This window comes from Salvelinus namaycush, chromosome 22 (genome assembly GCF_016432855.1).
Source record: "Salvelinus namaycush isolate Seneca chromosome 22, SaNama_1.0, whole genome shotgun sequence".
Taxonomy (NCBI): Eukaryota; Metazoa; Chordata; class Actinopteri; order Salmoniformes; family Salmonidae; genus Salvelinus; species Salvelinus namaycush.
Genome location: NC_052328.1, coordinates 35,144,852 through 35,165,616, shown reverse-complemented (window position 1 = coordinate 35,165,616; position 20,765 = coordinate 35,144,852). Strand labels below are relative to the sequence as shown.

At 49.1% G+C, this 20,765-nt stretch overlaps 1 protein-coding gene across 1 annotated transcript; it reads left to right on the top strand.

Annotated features, from left to right (window-relative positions):
* The first annotated feature begins 2,709 nt into the window (after positions 1-2,709).
* LOC120017974 (galectin-related protein-like) lies at positions 2,710-18,400 on the top strand. The gene is made up of 5 exons (XM_038960934.1): positions 2,710-2,947; positions 3,579-3,662; positions 3,851-3,939; positions 16,174-16,360; positions 18,157-18,400. Exons 1-5 carry the CDS (start codon positions 2,915-2,917, stop codon positions 18,298-18,300), a joined length of 537 nt encoding a protein of 178 aa, XP_038816862.1. The 5' UTR covers positions 2,710-2,914; the 3' UTR covers positions 18,301-18,400.
* Positions 18,401-20,765: the final 2,365 nt, after the last annotated feature.

Below are 20,765 nucleotides of genomic sequence, written 5' to 3'. Positions count from 1 at the left end.
ATATAACCTATATTGTTTCTATCTAAAACAAAATGGCCCCCCCAAAGAAATGGATAGGCCCTATACTGTTGCAGTTACGGCGAGGGATGCATTTTCTTTGGAGCTTGTGTTGCACTGATACGTTCCCAGGTTTTCAAGACACCCTGGTTGGAGGATTCTTAGATTTCCTGTGTATTCCCTCCTGATTTAAGGAATCTTCCAACCGGGATTTCTGGGAAACCTGGGAATTTTGGGAAAGTTAGTGGAATATTCCAACCCTAGGATATACACTATTCCATAGAATTATTCCAAATTGACCTCTCCTACCTTCCTGAGGAAACCTCTGGTGTATGGAATTGTCCCAAGAGGACAATTAAGCAATAAGGACCGAGGGGGTGTGGTATATGGCCAATATAACACGGCTAAGGGCTGCTCTTAAGCACGACGCAACGTGGAGTGCCTGGATACAATCCTTAGCCGTGGTGGGAGCTGGTTCGGGTCCCCGTTTTGACTTGATGGGAGATCTGTCGACGTGTGTGTGTTTGGGGGGGTTGAGAAGATGGAAAGAAGGGAATAATGATGAAGAGAATAGACAAGACCAGGGAAGAGAGGAGGATGGTTGAAGATATGTCCTGGGCTAGTCCCCATGACTTGAAGAAAGGAGGATGGTAGGAGATATGTCCTGGGCTAGTCCCCATGACTTGAAGAGAGGAGGATGGTAGGAGATATGTCCTGGGCTAGTCCCCATGACTTGAAGAGAGGAGGATGGTTGGAGATATGTTCTGGGCTAGCCCCCATGACTCGAAGAGAGGAGGATGGTAGGAGATATGTCCTGGGCTAGTCCCCATGACTTGAAGAGAGGAGGATGGTAGGAGATATGTCCTGGGCTAGTCCCCATGACTTGAAGAGAGGAAGATGGTAGGAGATATGTCCTGGGCTAGTCCCCATGACTTGAAGAGAGGAGGATGGTTGGAGATATGTTCTGGGCTAGCCCCCATGACTTGAAGAGAGGATGAGAGATGATATGTCCTGGGCTAGTCCCCATGACTTGAAGAGAGGAGGATGGTAGGAGATATGTCCTGGGCTAGCCCCCATGACTTGAAGAGAGGAGGATGGTAGGAGATATGTCCTGGGCTAGTCACCATGACTTGAAGAGAGGAGGATGGTTGGAGATATGTTCTGGGCTAGTCCCCATGACTTGAAGAGAGGAGGATGGTAGGAGATATGTCCTGGGCTAGTCCCCATGACTTGAAGAGAGGAGGATGGTAGGAGATATGTCCTGGGCTAGTCCCCATGACTTGAAGGGAGGAGGATGGTAGGAGATATGTTCTGGGCTAGCCAGCATAACTTCAGAGACAGGTGCTGCAATGGACAGAATGTCAGAGATTTGCCTTGCTGTCTTTTGAGAATCATCCTGTGTTACAGAACAAGTGCCTTGCTCAAGGGCATAACGGTAGTAGGTCCAGGTCTCCAGGTCGCAGTTGTAAATGAGAACTTGTTCTCAACTAGTCTACCTGGTTAAATAAAGGTGAAATAAAAAATAAAATAAAAAAGTAGACACCAGAAGCTCTTCAGTGGCCAATTCAGTCCCAACCGTTTCATCTCCTCTATACCCTCATGCAGGGCTACACACAGCCCCAACACTGAATGATGGTTCCCTATTATCCAATCATGTAGGCTGCTCTGACTGAGGAAGTCACTAACAGGGTGAGAAGACAGAAAGCTTGAGACCCACAAAACATCTTGTCATCCAATCTCTGTGTACAACATGTTGGCTACACTCTTATAAGAACTGGTTCTATACAGAACTAATAGGTTCTATATAGAACCCCAATGAGGCCTTGTTTCTGGATGAGGGAACTGCAGAATATAATAGAGCAGGCCTAGAGTAGAGGATTTGTATTTGTAGTACCGTGAACTGCCACAGAAGGACGCCCTCTGACAATTTAAACATGCCCTCCTGATTTGCATAGGCAAATAATGTTCTGTATAATTATTGAGCGGAAACATGCTATTTATAGCTCAATGGTGTCCAACAAACTTAGTATTTAGAATCTAAAAGCCCTTTGGGCTCCCGAGTGGCGCAGTGGTCTAAGGCACTGCATCTCAGTGCTTGAGACGTCACTACAGACACCTTGGTTTGAATCCAGGCTGTATCACAACCGGCTGTGATTGGGAGTCCCATGGGGCTGCGCACAATTGGCCCAGCGTCGTCCGGGTTTAGCCGGTGTAGGCCGTCATTGTAAATAAGAATTTGTTCTTCAACTGGCTTGCCTAGTTAAATAAAGCTTACATTTTCAAAAACAAAAGTAGCTGTACTCTTATAGCCTAGATTTACATATCAAATAGGTTGTTTCTTTAGCGCCACATTTTGTTCATTATCATTATCATCCCAAAATGGTTACATGTTCTATCCTAGGCTCCTACCACATACCAGGCCTCTTTAATTAGTCTAGGAACGAAGCTATACAAAATATCTCCATTCAAGATTAGAATCGAATGAGAGAAGTGCCGGTACAGTTTAATTAGGTGAAGGTTCTTTGTAGGAAATTAAAAATCTGATTAGCCTGACTCGTTCCCGTTCACGAACAGACGGGGATTACCAAAGCCCCTCTTACTATTGTAAAGCATACGTCAGCAAAATAAAAAGACTATCCACCCATTTCTAGAGCGGATAAATACAGCCTAGACATAGCCTACTACAACACGCAGCCTCTGCCAGCCAGACGTATCCTAATCCTAAATGTGAATACCGTAGGTAATTCCACGTATTGCTTACGATTCCTCTCCGCTGCATGTGGAGTGTGAGTGTGGACACCTAGAAATATGTTCACAGAGTCACTGCTGCCACGACGCTGACACATTCCAGGAGAGGAGGACTGGCCGGGCTGCCTCTCTTCTGATAAGCATCCTATGGTATTCTGTACAAGTCAAGATGGCGGTGTCGGCAACGGAAAAGGACGCAATAGTGAGTATTACAATTTTCAGGAAAACAGCGGTTTGCTCGGAATTTGTTGTTTTCTATATCTGCGCGTAAAACGGTTAAACGTGTCATTTGTTGGAGAGCTATAATTTACGTCATCATGAAGTCTCTATGATTGTGGGGAGTAATATGGCAATAGGCTGTCCGTGCATTCCCAAGCACAGCCCGAGCCGACCTCTGATGTGGGCGCGGAACAAATTCAATATGATTCTGCATGATAAAATGTATCTGTGTGGTGCTCACCTAGGTCGTTTGACCCATATGTAGCTACTATAGTAGCAGCGGTGCATTACCTCTCGTTATCACTGTACAATGTGGGCTGTCTATGTGCGAGTTGGTGGTAATGACCGACCGTTCTCACAGGTCTTACGCGCTCTAGTCTACAACATGACAGATGTTTTGACAGCCATGGGTTTCCCCACCTTGTCATTGTTGAAGAGCGGCATGAGGACCATGCCGTCGGCTTTTTCAACCGCAGAGAAGACATCTAGAGCAATATGCAGCCTTTTAAAACGCTAGACTACTCAGCCCATTGAGTAGGCTACTATCATTTAGGCTGTACCTGATCAATACGTTGTGTTTTTTTCTTTCCCTTTTGTCTCTGGTGGTTTTGAAGAAAACTGAAGATGACCATCACAACGATTCGTTCGGGAACCCCGGGCTTATCTCGCCGGATAGGGAGGACATTGCACGGCTTCTGGTGGGACGATTCATCCTGAAACACCCACGTTAATCAATATATAGGCCTGTATTATTAATCCGTTATGAAATAATTACCACATCTCCTACCCTGGAGGATGGGGGGGGGGGGCTACAACCGTTTTTTTTGTCCATATTATGTGTTGTGATGATGATGATTTATAATAAAATGTTGTCTCTCAATCGTAGAAGGTGCCTTTCAGCGGCCGCATCAGAGGTGGTATGAGGCCGGGGAAGAAGATCATTGTCATGGGCATTGTTGATCTGGAGCCGGACAGGTAGGCTAAGACAATAACCTCCACTCAATAGGTCTCTGGTCCAGGGTGATATAACCTATTGATCTGGAGCCGGACAGGTAGGCTAAGACAATAACCTCCACTCAATAGGTCTCTGGTCCAGGGTGATATAACCTGTTGATCTGGAGCCGGACAGGTAGGCTAAGACAATAACCTCCACTCAATAGGTCTCTGGAGCCGGACAGGTAGGCTAAGACAATAACCTCCACTCAATAGGTCTCTGGTCCAGGGTGATATAACCTCCACTCATTAGGTCTCTGGTCCAGGGCGATATAACCTATTGATCTGGAGCCGGACAGGTAGGCTAAGACAATAACCTCCACTCATTAGGTCTCTGGTCCAGGGTGATATAACCTCCACTCATTAGGTCTCTGGTCCAGGGTGATATAACCTCCACTCATTAGGTCTCTGGTCCAGGGCGATATAACCTATTGATCTGGAGCCGGACAGGTAGGCTAAGACAATAACCTCCCTCATTAGGTCTTAGCTCTGGTCCAGGGCGATATAACCTCCACTCAATAGGTCTTAGCTCTGGTCCAGGGTGATATAACCTCCACTCAATAGGTCTCTGGAGCCGGACAGGTAGGCTAAGACAATAACCTCACTCATTAGGTCTCTGGTCCAGGGTGATATAACCTATTGATCTGGAGCCGGACAGGTAGGCTAAGACAATAACCTCCACTCAATAGGTCTCTGGAGCCGGACAGGTAGGCTAAGACAATAACCTCACTCATTAGGTCTCTGGAGCCGGACAGGTAGGCTAAGACAATAACCTCACTCATTAGGTCTCTGGAGCCGGACAGGTAGGCTAAGACAATAACCTCCACTCAATAGGTCTCTGGAGCCGGACAGGTAGGCTAAGACAATAACCTCACTCATTAGGTCTCTGGTCCTGGGTGATATAACCTATTGATCTGGAGCCGGACAGGTAGGCTAAGACAATAACCTCCACTCAATAGGTCTCTGGAGCCGGACAGGTAGGCTAAGACAATAACCTCACTCATTAGGTCTCTGGTCCAGGGTGATATAACCTATTGATCTGGAGCCGGACAGGTAGGCTAAGACAATAACCTCCACTCAATAGGTCTCTGGAGCCGGACAGGTAGGCTAAGACAATAACCTCACTCATTAGGTCTCTGGTCCAGGGTGATATAACCTCCACTCATTAGGTCTCTGGTCCAGGGTGATATAACCTCCACTCAATAGGTCTTAACTCTGGTCCAGGGCGATATAACCTCCACTCATTAGGTCTTAGCTCTGGTCCAGGGCGATATAACCTCCACTCAATAGGTCTTAGCTCTGGTCCAGGGTGATATAACCTCCACTCATTAGGTCTTAGCTCTGGTCCAGTGTGATATAACCTCCACTCATTAGGTCTTAGCTCTGGTCCAGGGTGATATAACCTCCACTCATTAGGTCTTAGCTCTGGTCCAGGGCGATATAACCTCCACTCATTAGGTCTTAGCTCTGGTCCAGGGTGATATAACTTCCACTCATTAGGTCTTAGCTCTGGTCCAGGGCGATATAATCTCCACTCATTAGGTCTTAGCTCTGGTCCAGGGCGATATAACCTCCACTCATTAGGTCTTAGCTCTGGTCCAGGGTGATATAACCTCCACTCATTAGGTCTCTGGTCCAGGGTGATATAACCTCTACTCATTAGGTCTTAGCTCTGGTCCAGGGCGATATAACCTCCACTCATTAGGTCTTAGCTCTGGTCCAGGGCGATATAACCTCCACTCATTAGGTCTTAGCTCTGGTCCAGGGTGATATAACCTCCACTCATTAGGTCTTAGCTCTGGTCCAGGGCGATATAACCTCCACTCATTAGGTCTTAGCTCTGGTCCAGGGTGATATAACCTCCACTCATTAGGTCTTAGCTCTGGTCCAGGGTGATATAACCTCCACTCATTAGGTCTTAGCTCTGGTCCAGGGCGATATAACCTCCACTCATTAGGTCTTAGCTCTGGTCCAGGGCGATATAACCTCCACTCATTAGGTCTTAGCTCTGGTCCAGGGCGATATAACCTCCACTCATTAGGTTTTAGCTCTGGTCCATGTCGTTACGTGCAGCTTGCTGATGCTGAGCCTTCAACTTATTAATTTTTAATTTTACCTTTATTTAACTAGGCAAGTCAGTTAAGAACAAATTCTTATTTTCAAGGCCTAGGAACAGTGGGTTAACTGACTTCATTCTTGAAGAAGAGAAGGCGCCCTGGACTAGAGCTAACTAGGTCTGTTTTTCAACTGCACCCTGGCTTATCTGATTGAATGTCATTACCAACTTCTTATCTTTCATACACTGCTTTTTCATTAGATTCTACGTCCCATTCCATTTTAGGTGGAGTTCTGATTCTGTAAGAATGTAGCCTATAGAATGAATTGTTGTGGACCTGTGTATTACATGTTTAATTGGTGAAATGCTGTGTTTTCTATGTTATGTCTGCTGAAGAATGTGAATCTAGCCTCATAAGGAGAGAAAACATGTATTGTAAAAGACAGAATCAAACACAGGCTCAGAAAGGAAAAAGTTCAAAAGAATAGTTTATTATTAGCAGCATGGCAGAAGGCAAAGAAACGGCCTGGGGGAGGTGAAGAGGAGAACTGGAGAACTGTGTGGGTGGGAGTGTTGAGAAAGGATGGCTTTTTCATAATGCAAGGCAGGGTGTTCACCTCCACAGTCAGGCCAGGCTGAGGCAGAGCTGGCCTGTTTCCCGAATGGCACCCTATTCCCTATGTAGGCCACTAGGGCTACATTGGCCCTCATCAAACGTAGTGTGCTACAAAGGGAATAGTGTGCCAGTTGGGACACAATGCTTGTTGAGACATTTTAGGGTGTGTCCTTTATAGGCCTCAATAGAAACTAATGGTCAGTTTAAAAACACATTTAGTGACATCAGTTTTAAATGCCTGTTCTAAAGTTCATGGAGATGTCAACATGCTGCTCCTCCAGATGCAGAACATAATGACAACAGTTATATGGTGTTTCTCCTACAACACCACGTCCCTATAGACCCTGCACTATGTCCCCTACAGACACCATGTCCCTATAGGCCCTCTATGTCCCCTACAGACACCACGTCCCTATAGGCCCTCCTCTATGTCCCCTACAGCACCACGTCCCTATAGACCCTCCTCTATGTCCCCTACAGACACCACGTCCCTATAGGCCCTCATCTATGTCCTCTACAGACACCACGTCCCTATAGGCCCTCCTCTATGTCCCCTACAGACACCACGTCCCTATAGGCTCTCCTCTATGTCCCCTACAGCACCACGTCCCTATAGGCCCTCTATGTCCCTATAGGCCATCCACTATGTCCCCTACAGCATCATGTCCCTATAGGCCCTCCTCTATGTCCCCTACAGCATCATGTCCCTATAGGCCCTCCTCTATGTCCCCTACAGCATCATGTCCCTATAGGCCCTCCTCTATGTCCCCTACAGCATCATGTCCCTATAGGCCCTCCTCTATGTCCCCTACAGCATCATGTCCCTATAGGCCCTCCTATGTCCCCTACAGCATCATGTCCTTATAGACCCTCCACTATGTCCCTATAGGCCCTCCTCTATGTCCCCTTCAGCATCATGTCCCTATAGGCCCTCCTATGTCCCCTACAGCATCATGTCCTTATAGACCCTCCACCACGTCCCTATAGGCCCTCCTCTATGTCCCCTTCAGCATCATGTCCCTATAGGCCATCCACTATGTCCCCTACAGCATCATGTCCCTATAGGCCCTCCTATGTCCCCTCCTCTCTGTCCCTTACAGCTCCATTACCATTGTCCCTATAGGCCCTCCTCTCTGTCCCTTACAGCTCCATTACCATTGTCCCATAGGCCCTCCTCTCTGTCCCTTACAGCTCCATTACCATTGTCCCCATAGGCCCTCCTCTCTGTCCCTTACAGCTCCATTACCATTGTCCCCATAGGCCTGCCTCTCTGTCCCTTACGGCTCCATTACCATTGTCCCCATAGGCCCTCCTCTCTGTCCCTTACAGCTCCATTACCATATGCTCTTCCTTTATGTCCCCTCGTGTAACAGAGTTAGCTTCCTAACCTCACTGCCCAGCTTGAAATGTCGAATTGGTTCATTTTCTGTATTTCTGTTGCAAGACGTTCTTAAGCGGGCGGTCCTGTTTGTTTGCAAGGCAGAGGATCCCTGTTTCAATCCCACTAACGGACAGGTTATCCTAGGGCTCCCACTAAGGGACAGGTTATCCTAGGGCTCCCACTAAGGGACAGGTTATCCTAGGGCTCCCACTAAGGGACAGGTTATCCTAGGGCTCCCACTAACGGACAGGTTATCCTAGGGCTCCCACTAAGGGACAGGTTATCCTAGGGCTCCCACTAACGGACAGGTTATCCTAGGGCTCCCACTAAGGGACAGGTTATCCTAGGGCTCCCACTAACGGACAGGTTATCCTAGGGCTCCCACTAACGGACAGGTTATCCAAGGGCTCCCACTAAGGGACAGGTTATCCTAGGGCTCCCACTAAGGGACAGGTTATAGTATGGCTCCCACTAAGGGACAGGTTACCTAGGGCTCCCACTAAGGGACAGGTTATCCTAGGGCTCCCACTAAGGGACAGGTTACCTAGGGCTCCCACTAACGGACAGGTTATCCTAGGGCTCCCACTAACGGACAGGTTATCCAAGGGCTCCCACTAAGGGACAGGTTATCCTAGGGCTCCCACTAAGGGATAGGTTATAGTATGGCTCCCACTAAGGGACAGGTTACCTAGGGCTCCCACTAAGGGACAGGTTATCCTAGGGCTCCCACTAAGGGATAGGTTACCTAGGGCTCCCACTAACGGACAGGTTATCCTAGGGCTCCCACTAAGGGACAGGTTTCCTAGGGCTCCCGCTAAGGGACAGGTTATCCTAGGGCTCCCACTAAGGGACAGGTTACCTAGGGCTCCCACTAAGGGACAGGCTGCCCTAGTGAACCCACTAACGGACAGGTTATCCTAGGGCTCCCACTAAGGGACAGGTTACCTAGGGCTCCCACTAAGGGACAGGTTATCCTAGGGCTCCCACTAAGGGACAGGTTACCTAGGGCTCCCACTAAGGGACAGGTTATCCTAGGGCTCCCACTAAGGGACAGGTTAGCCTAAGGCTCCCACTAAGGGACAGGTTAGCCTAGGGCTCCCACTAAGGGACAGGTTACCTAGGGCTCCCACTAAGGGACAGGTTACCTAGGGCTCCCACTAAGGGACAGGTTATCCTAGGGCTCCCACTAAGGGACAGGTTATCCTAGGGCTCCCACTAAGGGACAGGTTATCCTAGGGCTCCCACTAACGGACAGGTTATCCTAGGGCTCCCACTAAGAGACAGGTTATCCTAGGGCTCCCACTAAGGGACAGGTTATCCTAGGGCTCCCACTAACGGACAGGTTATCCTAGGGCTCCCACTAAGGGACAGGTTATCCTAGGGCTCCCACTAACGGACAGGTTATCCAAGGGCTCCCACTAAGGGACAGGTTATCCTAGGGCTCCCACTAAGGGACAGGTTATAGTATGGCTCCCACTAAGGGACAGGTTACCTAGGGCTCCCACTAAGGGACAGGTTATCCTAGGGCTCCCACTAAGGGACAGGTTTCCTAGGGCTCCCACTAACGGACAGGTTATCCTAGGGCTCCCACTAACGGACAGGTTATCCAAGGGCTCCCACTAAGGGACAGGTTATCCTAGGGCTTCCACTAAGGGACAGGTTATAGTATGGCTCCCACTAAGGGACAGGTTACCTAGGGCTCCCACTAAGGGACAGGTTATCCTAGGGCTCCCACTAAGGGACAGGTTACCTAGGGCTCCCACTAACGGACAGGTTATCCTAGGGCTCCCACTAAGGGACAGGTTTCCTAGGGCTCCCGCTAAGGGACAGGTTATCCAAGGGCTCCCACTAAGGGACAGGTTACCTAGGGCTCCCACTAAGGGACAGGCTGCCCTAGTGAACCCACTAACGGACAGGTTATCCTAGGGCTCCCACTAAGGGACAGGTTACCTAGGGCTCCCACTAAGGGACAGGTTACCTAGGGCTCCCACTAAGGGACAGGTTATCCTAGGGCTCCCACTAAGGGACAGGTTATCCTAGGGCTCCCACTAAGGGACAGGTTATCCTAGGGCTCCCACTAAGGGACAGGTTAGCCTAGGGCTCCCACTAAGGGACAGGTTAGCCTAGGGCTCCCACTAAGGGACAGGTTACCTAGGGCTCCCACTAAGGGACAGGTTATCCTAGGGCTCCCACTAAGGGACAGGTTATCCTAGGGCTCCCACTAAGGGACAGGTTACCTAGGGCTCCCAGTAAGGGACAGGTTATCTAGGGCTCCCACTAAGGGACAGGTTATCCTAAGGTTCCCACTAAGGGACAGGTTACCTAGGGCTCCCACTAAGGGACATGCTGCCTAGGGCTCCCACTAAGGGACAGGTTACCTAGGGCTCCCACTAAGGGACAGGTTATCCTATGGCTCCCACTAAGGGACAGGCTGCCTAGGGTTCCCACTATGGGACAGGTTGCCTAGGGTTCCCACTAAGAGACAGGTTGCCTAGAGCTCCCACTAAGGGACAGGCTGCCTAGGGCTCCCACTAAGGGACAGGTTATCCTAGGGCTCCCACTAAGGGACAGGTTATCCTAGGGCTCCCACTAAGGGACAGGTTACCTAGGGCTCCCACTAAGGGACAGGCTGCCCTAGGGCTCCCACTAAGGGACAGGCTGCCCTAGGGCTCCCACTAAGGGACAGGTTATCCTAGGGCTCCCACTAAGGGACAGGTTATCCTAGGGCTCCCACTAAGGGACAGGTTATAGTATGGCTCCCACTAAGGGACAGGTTACCTAGGGCTCCCACTAAGGGACAGGTTATCCTAGGGCTCCCACTAAGGGACAGGTTACCTAGGGCTCCCACTAACGGACAGGTTATCCTAGGGCTCCCACTAACGGACAGGTTATCCAAGGGCTCCCACTAAGGGACAGGTTATCCTAGGGCTCCCACTAAGGGATAGGTTATAGTATGGCTCCCACTAAGGGACAGGTTACCTAGGGCTCCCACTAAGGGACAGGTTATCCTAGGGCTCCCACTAAGGGATAGGTTACCTAGGGCTCCCACTAACGGACAGGTTATCCTAGGGCTCCCACTAAGGGACAGGTTTCCTAGGGCTCCCGCTAAGGGACAGGTTATCCTAGGGCTCCCACTAAGGGACAGGTTACCTAGGGCTCCCACTAAGGGACAGGCTGCCCTAGTGAACCCACTAACGGACAGGTTATCCTAGGGCTCCCACTAAGGGACAGGTTACCTAGGGCTCCCACTAAGGGACAGGTTATCCTAGGGCTCCCACTAAGGGACAGGTTACCTAGGGCTCCCACTAAGGGACAGGTTATCCTAGGGCTCCCACTAAGGGACAGGTTAGCCTAAGGCTCCCACTAAGGGACAGGTTAGCCTAGGGCTCCCACTAAGGGACAGGTTACCTAGGGCTCCCACTAAGGGACAGGTTACCTAGGGCTCCCACTAAGGGACAGGTTATCCTAGGGCTCCCACTAAGGGACAGGTTATCCTAGGGCTCCCACTAAGGGACAGGTTATCCTAGGGCTCCCACTAACGGACAGGTTATCCTAGGGCTCCCACTAAGAGACAGGTTATCCTAGGGCTCCCACTAAGGGACAGGTTATCCTAGGGCTCCCACTAACGGACAGGTTATCCTAGGGCTCCCACTAAGGGACAGGTTATCCTAGGGCTCCCACTAACGGACAGGTTATCCAAGGGCTCCCACTAAGGGACAGGTTATCCTAGGGCTCCCACTAAGGGACAGGTTATAGTATGGCTCCCACTAAGGGACAGGTTACCTAGGGCTCCCACTAAGGGACAGGTTATCCTAGGGCTCCCACTAAGGGACAGGTTTCCTAGGGCTCCCACTAACGGACAGGTTATCCTAGGGCTCCCACTAACGGACAGGTTATCCAAGGGCTCCCACTAAGGGACAGGTTATCCTAGGGCTTCCACTAAGGGACAGGTTATAGTATGGCTCCCACTAAGGGACAGGTTACCTAGGGCTCCCACTAAGGGACAGGTTATCCTAGGGCTCCCACTAAGGGACAGGTTACCTAGGGCCCCCACTAACGGACAGGTTATCCTAGGGCTCCCACTAAGGGACAGGTTTCCTAGGGCTCCCGCTAAGGGACAGGTTATCCTAGGGCTCCCACTAAGGGACAGGTTACCTAGGGCTCCCACTAAGGGACAGGCTGCCCTAGTGAACCCACTAACGGACAGGTTATCCTAGGGCTCCCACTAAGGGACAGGTTACCTAGGGCTCCCACTAAGGGACAGGTTACCTAGGGCTCCCACTAAGGGACAGGTTATCCTAGGGCTCCCACTAAGGGACAGGTTATCCTAGGGCTCCCACTAAGGGACAGGTTATCCTAGGGCTCCCACTAAGGGACAGGTTACCTAGGGCTCCCACTAAGGGACAGGTTATCCTAGGGCTCCCACTAAGGGACAGGTTACCTAGTGAACCCACTAAGGGACAGGTTATCCTAGGGCTCCCACTAAGGGACAGGTTATCCTAGGGCTCCCACTAAGGGACAGGTTACCTAGGGCTCCCACTAAGGGACAGGTTACCTAGGGCTCCCACTAAGGGACAGGTTATCCTAGGGTTCCCACTAAGGGACAGGTTACCTAGGGCTCCCACTAAGGGACATGCTGCCTAGGGCTCCCACTAAGGGACAGGTTACCTAGGGCTCCCACTAAGGGACAGGTTATCCTATGGCTCCCACTAAGGGACAGGCTGCCTAGGGTTCCCACTATGGGACAGGTTGCCTAGGGTTCCCACTAAGAGACAGGTTGCCTAGAGCTCCCACTAAGGGACAGGTTGCCTAGGGCTCCCACTAAGGGACAGGTTACCTAGGGCTCCCACTAAGGGACAGGTTATCCTAGGGCTCCCACTAAGGGACAGGTTATCCTAGGGCTCCCACTAAGGGACAGGCTGCCCTAGGGCTCCCACTAAGGGACAGGCTGCCCTAGGGCTCCCACTAAGGGACAGGTTATCCTAGGGCTCCCACTAAGGGACAGGTTACCTAGTGAACCCACTAAGGGACAGGTTACCTAGTGAACCCACTAAGGGACAGGTTACCTAGGGCTCCCACTAAAGGACAGGTTACCTAGGGCTCCCACTAAGGGACAGGTTACCTAGGGCTCCCACTAAGGGACAGGTTACCTAGTGAACCCACTAAGGGACAGGTTACCTAGGGCTCCCACTAAAGGACAGGTTACCTAGGGCTCCCACTAAGGGACAGGTTACCTAGGGCTCCCACTAAGGGACATGTTACCTAGTGAACCCACTAAGGGACAGGTTACCTAGGGCTCCCACTGAGGGACCGGTTACCTAGGGCTCCCACTAAGGGACAGGTTATCCTAGGGCTCCCACTAAGGGACAGGTTACCTAGGGCTCCCACTAACGGACAGGTTATCCTAGGGCTCCCACTAACGGACAGGTTATCCAAGGGCTCCCACTAAGGGACAGGTTATCCTAGGGCTCCCACTAAGGGATAGGTTATAGTATGGCTCCCACTAAGGGACAGGTTACCTAGGGCTCCCACTAAGGGACAGGTTATCCTAGGGCTCCCACTAAGGGATAGGTTACCTAGGGCTCCCACTAACGGACAGGTTATCCTAGGGCTCCCACTAAGGGACAGGTTTCCTAGGGCTCCCGCTAAGGGACAGGTTATCCTAGGGCTCCCACTAAGGGACAGGTTACCTAGGGCTCCCACTAAGGGACAGGCTGCCCTAGTGAACCCACTAACGGACAGGTTATCCTAGGGCTCCCACTAAGGGACAGGTTACCTAGGGCTCCCACTAAGGGACAGGTTATCCTAGGGCTCCCACTAAGGGACAGGTTACCTAGGGCTCCCACTAAGGGACAGGTTATCCTAGGGCTCCCACTAAGGGACAGGTTAGCCTAAGGCTCCCACTAAGGGACAGGTTAGCCTAGGGCTCCCACTAAGGGACAGGTTACCTAGGGCTCCCACTAAGGGACAGGTTACCTAGGGCTCCCACTAAGGGACAGGTTATCCTAGGGCTCCCACTAAGGGACAGGTTATCCTAGGGCTCCCACTAAGGGACAGGTTATCCTAGGGCTCCCACTAACGGACAGGTTATCCTAGGGCTCCCACTAAGAGACAGGTTATCCTAGGGCTCCCACTAAGGGACAGGTTATCCTAGGGCTCCCACTAACGGACAGGTTATCCTAGGGCTCCCACTAAGGGACAGGTTATCCTAGGGCTCCCACTAACGGACAGGTTATCCAAGGGCTCCCACTAAGGGACAGGTTATCCTAGGGCTCCCACTAAGGGACAGGTTATAGTATGGCTCCCACTAAGGGACAGGTTACCTAGGGCTCCCACTAAGGGACAGGTTATCCTAGGGCTCCCACTAAGGGACAGGTTTCCTAGGGCTCCCACTAACGGACAGGTTATCCTAGGGCTCCCACTAACGGACAGGTTATCCAAGGGCTCCCACTAAGGGACAGGTTATCCTAGGGCTTCCACTAAGGGACAGGTTATAGTATGGCTCCCACTAAGGGACAGGTTACCTAGGGCTCCCACTAAGGGACAGGTTATCCTAGGGCTCCCACTAAGGGACAGGTTACCTAGGGCTCCCACTAACGGACAGGTTATCCTAGGGCTCCCACTAAGGGACAGGTTTCCTAGGGCTCCCGCTAAGGGACAGGTTATCCTAGGGCTCCCACTAAGGGACAGGTTACCTAGGGCTCCCACTAAGGGACAGGCTGCCCTAGTGAACCCACTAACGGACAGGTTATCCTAGGGCTCCCACTAAGGGACAGGTTACCTAGGGCTCCCACTAAGGGACAGGTTACCTAGGGCTCCCACTAAGGGACAGGTTATCCTAGGGCTCCCACTAAGGGACAGGTTATCCTAGGGCTCCCACTAAGGGACAGGTTATCCTAGGGCTCCCACTAAGGGACAGGTTAGCCTAGGGCTCCCACTAAGGGACAGGTTAGCCTAGGGCTCCCACTAAGGGACAGGTTACCTAGGGCTCCCACTAAGGGACAGGTTATCCTAGGGCTCCCACTAAGGGACAGGTTATCCTAGGGCTCCCACTAAGGGACAGGTTACCTAGGGCTCCCACTAAGGGACAGGTTACCTAGGGCTCCCACTAAGGGACAGGTTATCCTAGGGTTCCCACTAAGGGACAGGTTACCTAGGGCTCCCACTAAGGGACATGCTGCCTAGGGCTCCCACTAAGGGACAGGTTACCTAGGGCTCCCACTAAGGGACAGGTTATCCTATGGCTCCCACTAAGGGACAGGCTGCCTAGGGTTCCCACTATGGGACAGGTTGCCTAGGGTTCCCACTAAGAGACAGGTTGCCTAGAGCTCCCACTAAGGGACAGGTTGCCTAGGGCTCCCACTAAGGGACAGGTTATCCTAGGGCTCCCACTAAGGGACAGGTTATCCTAGGGCTCCCACTAAGGGACAGGTTACCTAGGGCTCCCACTAAGGGACAGGCTGCCCTAGGGCTCCCACTAAGGGACAGGCTGCCCTAGGGCTCCCACTAAGGGACAGGTTATCCTAGGGCTCCCACTAAGGGACAGGTTACCTAGTGAACCCACTAAGGGACAGGTTACCTAGTGAACCCACTAAGGGACAGGTTACCTAGGGCTCCCACTAAAGGACAGGTTACCTAGGGCTCCCACTAAGGGACAGGTTACCTAGGGCTCCCACTAAGGGACAGGTTACCTAGTGAACCCACTAAGGGACAGGTTACCTAGGGCTCCCACTAAAGGACAGGTTACCTAGGGCTCCCACTAAGGGACAGGTTACCTAGGGCTCCCACTAAGGGACAGGTTACCTAGTGAACCCACTAAGGGACAGGTTACCTAGTGAACCCACTAAGGGACAGGTTACCTAGGGCTCCCACTAAGGGACAGGTTACCTAGTGAACCCACTAAGGGACAGGTTACCTAGTGAACCCACTAAGGGACAGATTACCTAGGGCTCCCACTAAAGGACAGGTTACCTAGGGCTCCCACTAAGGGACAGGTTACCTAGGGCTCCCACTAAAGGACAGGTTACCTAGGGCTCCCACTAAAGGACAGGTTACCTAGGGCTCCCACTAAAGGACAGGTTACCTAGGGTAAAAAGGGATATTGTTAAACCAGCTCAGTGACACCTATTTCTTTTTTCTTCTTTACGTTTCTTTCTGTCTCAGCTTTGACGTCAGCCTGACTTGCGGCCGCGGCACAGAGAAGGAGGAGCCACAGCCGGATGTGGCCCTGAAACTCAGCGCTCGATTCGCCGAGCGCCAGTTTCTGCGTAACTCCTGCGTCTCGGGAAAATGGAGCGAGGAGGAGAAGTCTATCGACTACTTCCCCTTCATCCCTGACCAGCCCTTCAGGGTACCTGTTACACTTATCCTAACCCCTAAACTCTAATCCTAACCTCTAACCTGACCAGCCCTTCAGGGTACCTGTTACACTGATCCTAACCCCTAACCTCTAAACTCTAATCCTAACCCCTATACTCTAATCCTAACCCCTAACCTCTAATCCTAACCAGCCCTTCAGGGTACCTGTTACACTGAATCTAACCCCTAAACTCTAATCCTAACCCATAACCTCTAACCCCTAATCCTAATCTCTAATCCTAATCCTAATCCTAACCTCTAATCCTAACTGGACCAGGCCTTCAAGATAGCATAACACTCCACTCTCTTTTTAAATTCTAACCCCAAACCCGACCATTCCTTCAGGGTACCAAGAACACTTCACGTTCTTATCCAACTTGTCCCAAATGGCACCTCATCCCCTTTCTAGTAGACTTCCTTTGACCAGAGCCCTATGGGGCCACAGTTAACTAGGGTCTTAACTTCATGATAATTGGCCTTCCACCCTTATCTCTATCTCATACACTCCCTCGCTCTACCACTCTGACTTCTCTTTAGTTGCTGTGATATGATTCAGAACAGACGTTATGTAAAGATATAGACCAGTGATGTGATATGATTCAGTACAGACGTTATGTAAAGATATAGCCCAGTGATGTGATATGATTCAGTACAGACGTTATGTAAAGATATAGCCCAGTGATGTGATATGATTCAGTACAGACGTTGTGTAAAGATATAGCCCAGTGATGTGATATGATTCAGTACAGACGTTATGTAAAGATATAGCCCAGTGATGTGATATGATTCAGTACAGAAGTTATGTAAAGATATAGCCCAGTGATGTGATATGATTCAGTACAGACGTTATGTAAAGATATAGACCAGTGATGTGATATGATTCAGTACAGACGTTGTGTAAAGATATAGCCCAGTGATGTGATATGATTCAGTACAGACGTTATGTAAAGATATAGTCCAGTGATGTGATATGATTCAGTACAGACGTTGTGTAAAGATATAGCCCAGTGATGTGATATGATTCAGTACAGACGTTATGTAAAGATATAGTCCAGTGATGTGATATGATTCAGTACAGACGTTGTGTAAAGATATAGCCCAGTGATGTGATATGATTCAGTACAGACGTTATGTAAAGATATAGCCAGTGATGTGATATGATTCAGTACAGACGTTATGTAAAGATATAGCCCAGTGATGTGATATGATTCAGTACAGACGTTATGTAAAGATATAGCCCAGTGATGTGATATGATTCAGTACAGACGTTATGTAAAGATATAGACCAGTGATGTGATATGATTCAGTACAGACGTTATGTAAAGATATAGACCAGGGATGTGATATGATTCAGTACAGACGTTATGTAAAGATATAGCCCAGTGATGTGATATGATTCAGTACAGACGTTATGTAAAGATATAGCCCAGTGATGTGATATGATTCAGTACAGACGTTATGTAAAGATATAGCCCAGTGATGTGATATGATTCAGTACAGACGTTATGTAAAGATATAGCCCAGTGATGAGGAACACACATTGTGCCTTGTTGTGGTTTTATTGTAAAGCAGGTTGCTCCAGTCACACATTTGTCAGAGGATGTGGTTTAGAGATGGTTAGAGATAGCATAAGTGATAAGTTATGCAAAAGCTAACAAGCTCTCTTTCATTTGGAGAAAGAACCACATGGCCACATAATGTGACTTGGTTTAGAAATGGGTTGTTTTATTCTATTCTCTTTCTCTACTTGCCTTTTCTCTTTCTCCATCTCTCTCTCTATCTATCCAGATCGAGATCCACTGCGAGCACACGCGCTTCCGGATATTTGTGGACGGAAACCCGCTCTTTGACTTTTTTCACAAAGTGAAATCTTTGCCGTCCATCGATACAGTGAGGATAGAAGGGGGTCTACAGATCACCAAGCTAGGTTAACCAACCCAGCTGCCATGCCAGTGTGTGACACAACAAGAACTCAATACAGGTGAACACACACACCTGTTACTACAATACCCACAATGCAACACTGCAGCGACAGTGGGCCTAGCGCTTTAGAAAGGCCTCGCCCATCCCGGGCGGGGATGGTTCTGCTGTCACTCCTCTTCTTCTTTCTCTTTTATCTTGTCATGTCTCAACCAAGATCTGACATTATTGTGACCTTCCTAATTGTTGGTTGAATGGTTGCAATGCAACGCAGCTCTGTGTGTTTTTGTTCTGAAAGAATTCCTTTGTTTTCTTCCTCAGTTCTGTGTGTGTCAGGGATCTCACAATATAAACGCCTGCTCATGGTTACCAAGCATCCTATGGGGATTTTGCTGAGAGAGGGGGCCCTATTCCAAATGTAATAGTGCACTGCTTTTTGGGCACTATTTGGCACTAGAGTGCTATTTGAGATACAGCCGTAGAGCACTCAAAAGTATTTGCTTTCATGTGGAGAAATCCTACAATTCTCAGGAGGTTTCTCAGGAATCAACACTATTTATCACGTATAACATCATCACTGTAAATGAGGGTTATTTCGTGAGGTTGACAAGCTCAGTATTATGGGAGCTTCCATTTTTGCACTCCCTCCCTGTTCTTGAATTGGGTTTTATTGGTTGGTTGTCATGGTTATTGGCATCCTAACTCAATGACCTACATACAGAAGTTGCATTCTAAATTGCATTCTATTCCCTATATAGTGCACTACTTTGATCAGGGCCCATTGGGCTCTGGCCAAAAGTATTGCACTACGTAGGGAATAGGGGGCCATTTGGAAAGGGAAATGAGGATTATATTGTGGAGTCTCGGCAAGATGTACCGTAGCAGCTTTTTGATTGAAATGTCTTGTAACTGAATGCAATGTATTAATGGTGGTTCTTACTCACAGTTTCAGTTCATTGCAACCATTCTCCTCCTGTAGATATAGATATTGCACTGACATAGAGCTACATGGTAGTGAATAGAATGTATAGTTCATTTGGAACTTCGTTTACATTGCTTATTTAACAGTGATGAACGATTGGTTCATTTAAAGGGGTAGTTCACCACAAAATCCAAGTTTATCAGATGTGTTTTATACCTCAACTGTTCTGTGTGGAGCTAATAAACTGGAATTAGAGGTGCCAATCTTTCCTATTCATTTGGGTTTTAGATGAGATCTGTAGGTTTCTCCGAAGGCTCACAGCAGAGTCTAGACAACACAACACGTGGTGTGGAATGTGGACTCAGATGGTCTTTCTAGACTTGAAAACATCCTAGCAAATTTTATCTTGGAGTGAACTATCCCTTTAAGGAGTTTGCTTAACTGGACTCTGACTTGTAAATGAAGAAAAACCCCATAGTGAAAACACACCCAGCGATGGCCTGCCTAAACAACCATTCCACCCAAACCTCGCTATCACAGACCAGATTATTACTGTATATGCAAATGGTGGATTCTCTTCCACACTTGAGCATTTTTTAAAACCAGGATCGTATTCATTAGTGCACACCGAAGTGAAATGTTTTGCCCAAAATAAAAAACAGTTGACCCGAAACTGTAACCGGTACCTCTTGAAGTTTACAGACTGTTCCGTTAGCTAGCGGTTAGCGATTAGCGGTTGATTGTTGTGAAGAATAGGAATAAAGGCTGATGGTGTTATGAATGTACAGCAGCCATGTTTTTCTATGGTAGCATACCCACTGGGCACAGACGTCAGTTCAACGTCTAGTTTTGATTTACATTTGGTTGAGTTGTCAACTAACGTGAATTCAATGTGAAATCAACAAAGAATTCCACCATGTCATTGGATTTAGGTTAAACGTTGGGTGAAAAAAAGATCCTTATGTTGATGACTTTTTGCAAATCCAATCAGTTTTCCACATTGATTCAATGTCATCACAAATACTTTTTTGGTTGTTGAAATGACGTGGAAACAACATTGATTCAACCAATTTCCGCATCTGAAATGGCACCTTACACTCCTAGAAAAAAAGGTGCTATCTACCTGGAACCAGAATGGGTGTTACCTGGTACCAAAAAGGGTGTTACCTGGAACCAGAATGGGTGTTACCTGGAACCAGAATGGGTGTTACCTGGAACCAGAATGGGTGTTACCTGGAACCAGAATGGGTGTTACCTGGTACCAAAAAGGGTGTTACCTGGAACCAGAATGGGTGTTACCTGGAACCAGAATGGGTGTTACCTGGAACCAGAATGGGTGTTACCTGGAACCAGAATGGGTGTTACCTGGAACCAGAATGGGTGTTACCTGGTACCAAAAAGGGTGTTACCTGGAACCAGAATGGGTGTTACCTGGAACCAGAATGGGTGTTACCTGGTACCAAAAAGGGTGTTACCTGGAACCAGAATGGGTGTTACCTGGAACCAGAATGGGTTCTCCAATAGGGACAGCAATACACTCTTTTTTCTAAGAGTG

What these genes read in the sequence shown, in the direction of transcription:
- LOC120017974 (XM_038960934.1), top strand. Translation starts at nt 2,915, where the DNA reads ATGGCGGTGTCGGCAACGGAAAAGGACGCAATA. An exon ending in AGGACATTGCACGGCTTCTG is followed by an intron (nt 3,663 to 3,850) that starts GTGGGACGATTC and finishes TCTCAATCGTAG; the next exon opens with AAGGTGCCTTTCAGCGGCCG. An exon ending in GTTGATCTGGAGCCGGACAG is followed by an intron (nt 3,940 to 16,173) that starts GTAGGCTAAGAC and finishes TTTCTGTCTCAG; the next exon opens with CTTTGACGTCAGCCTGACTT.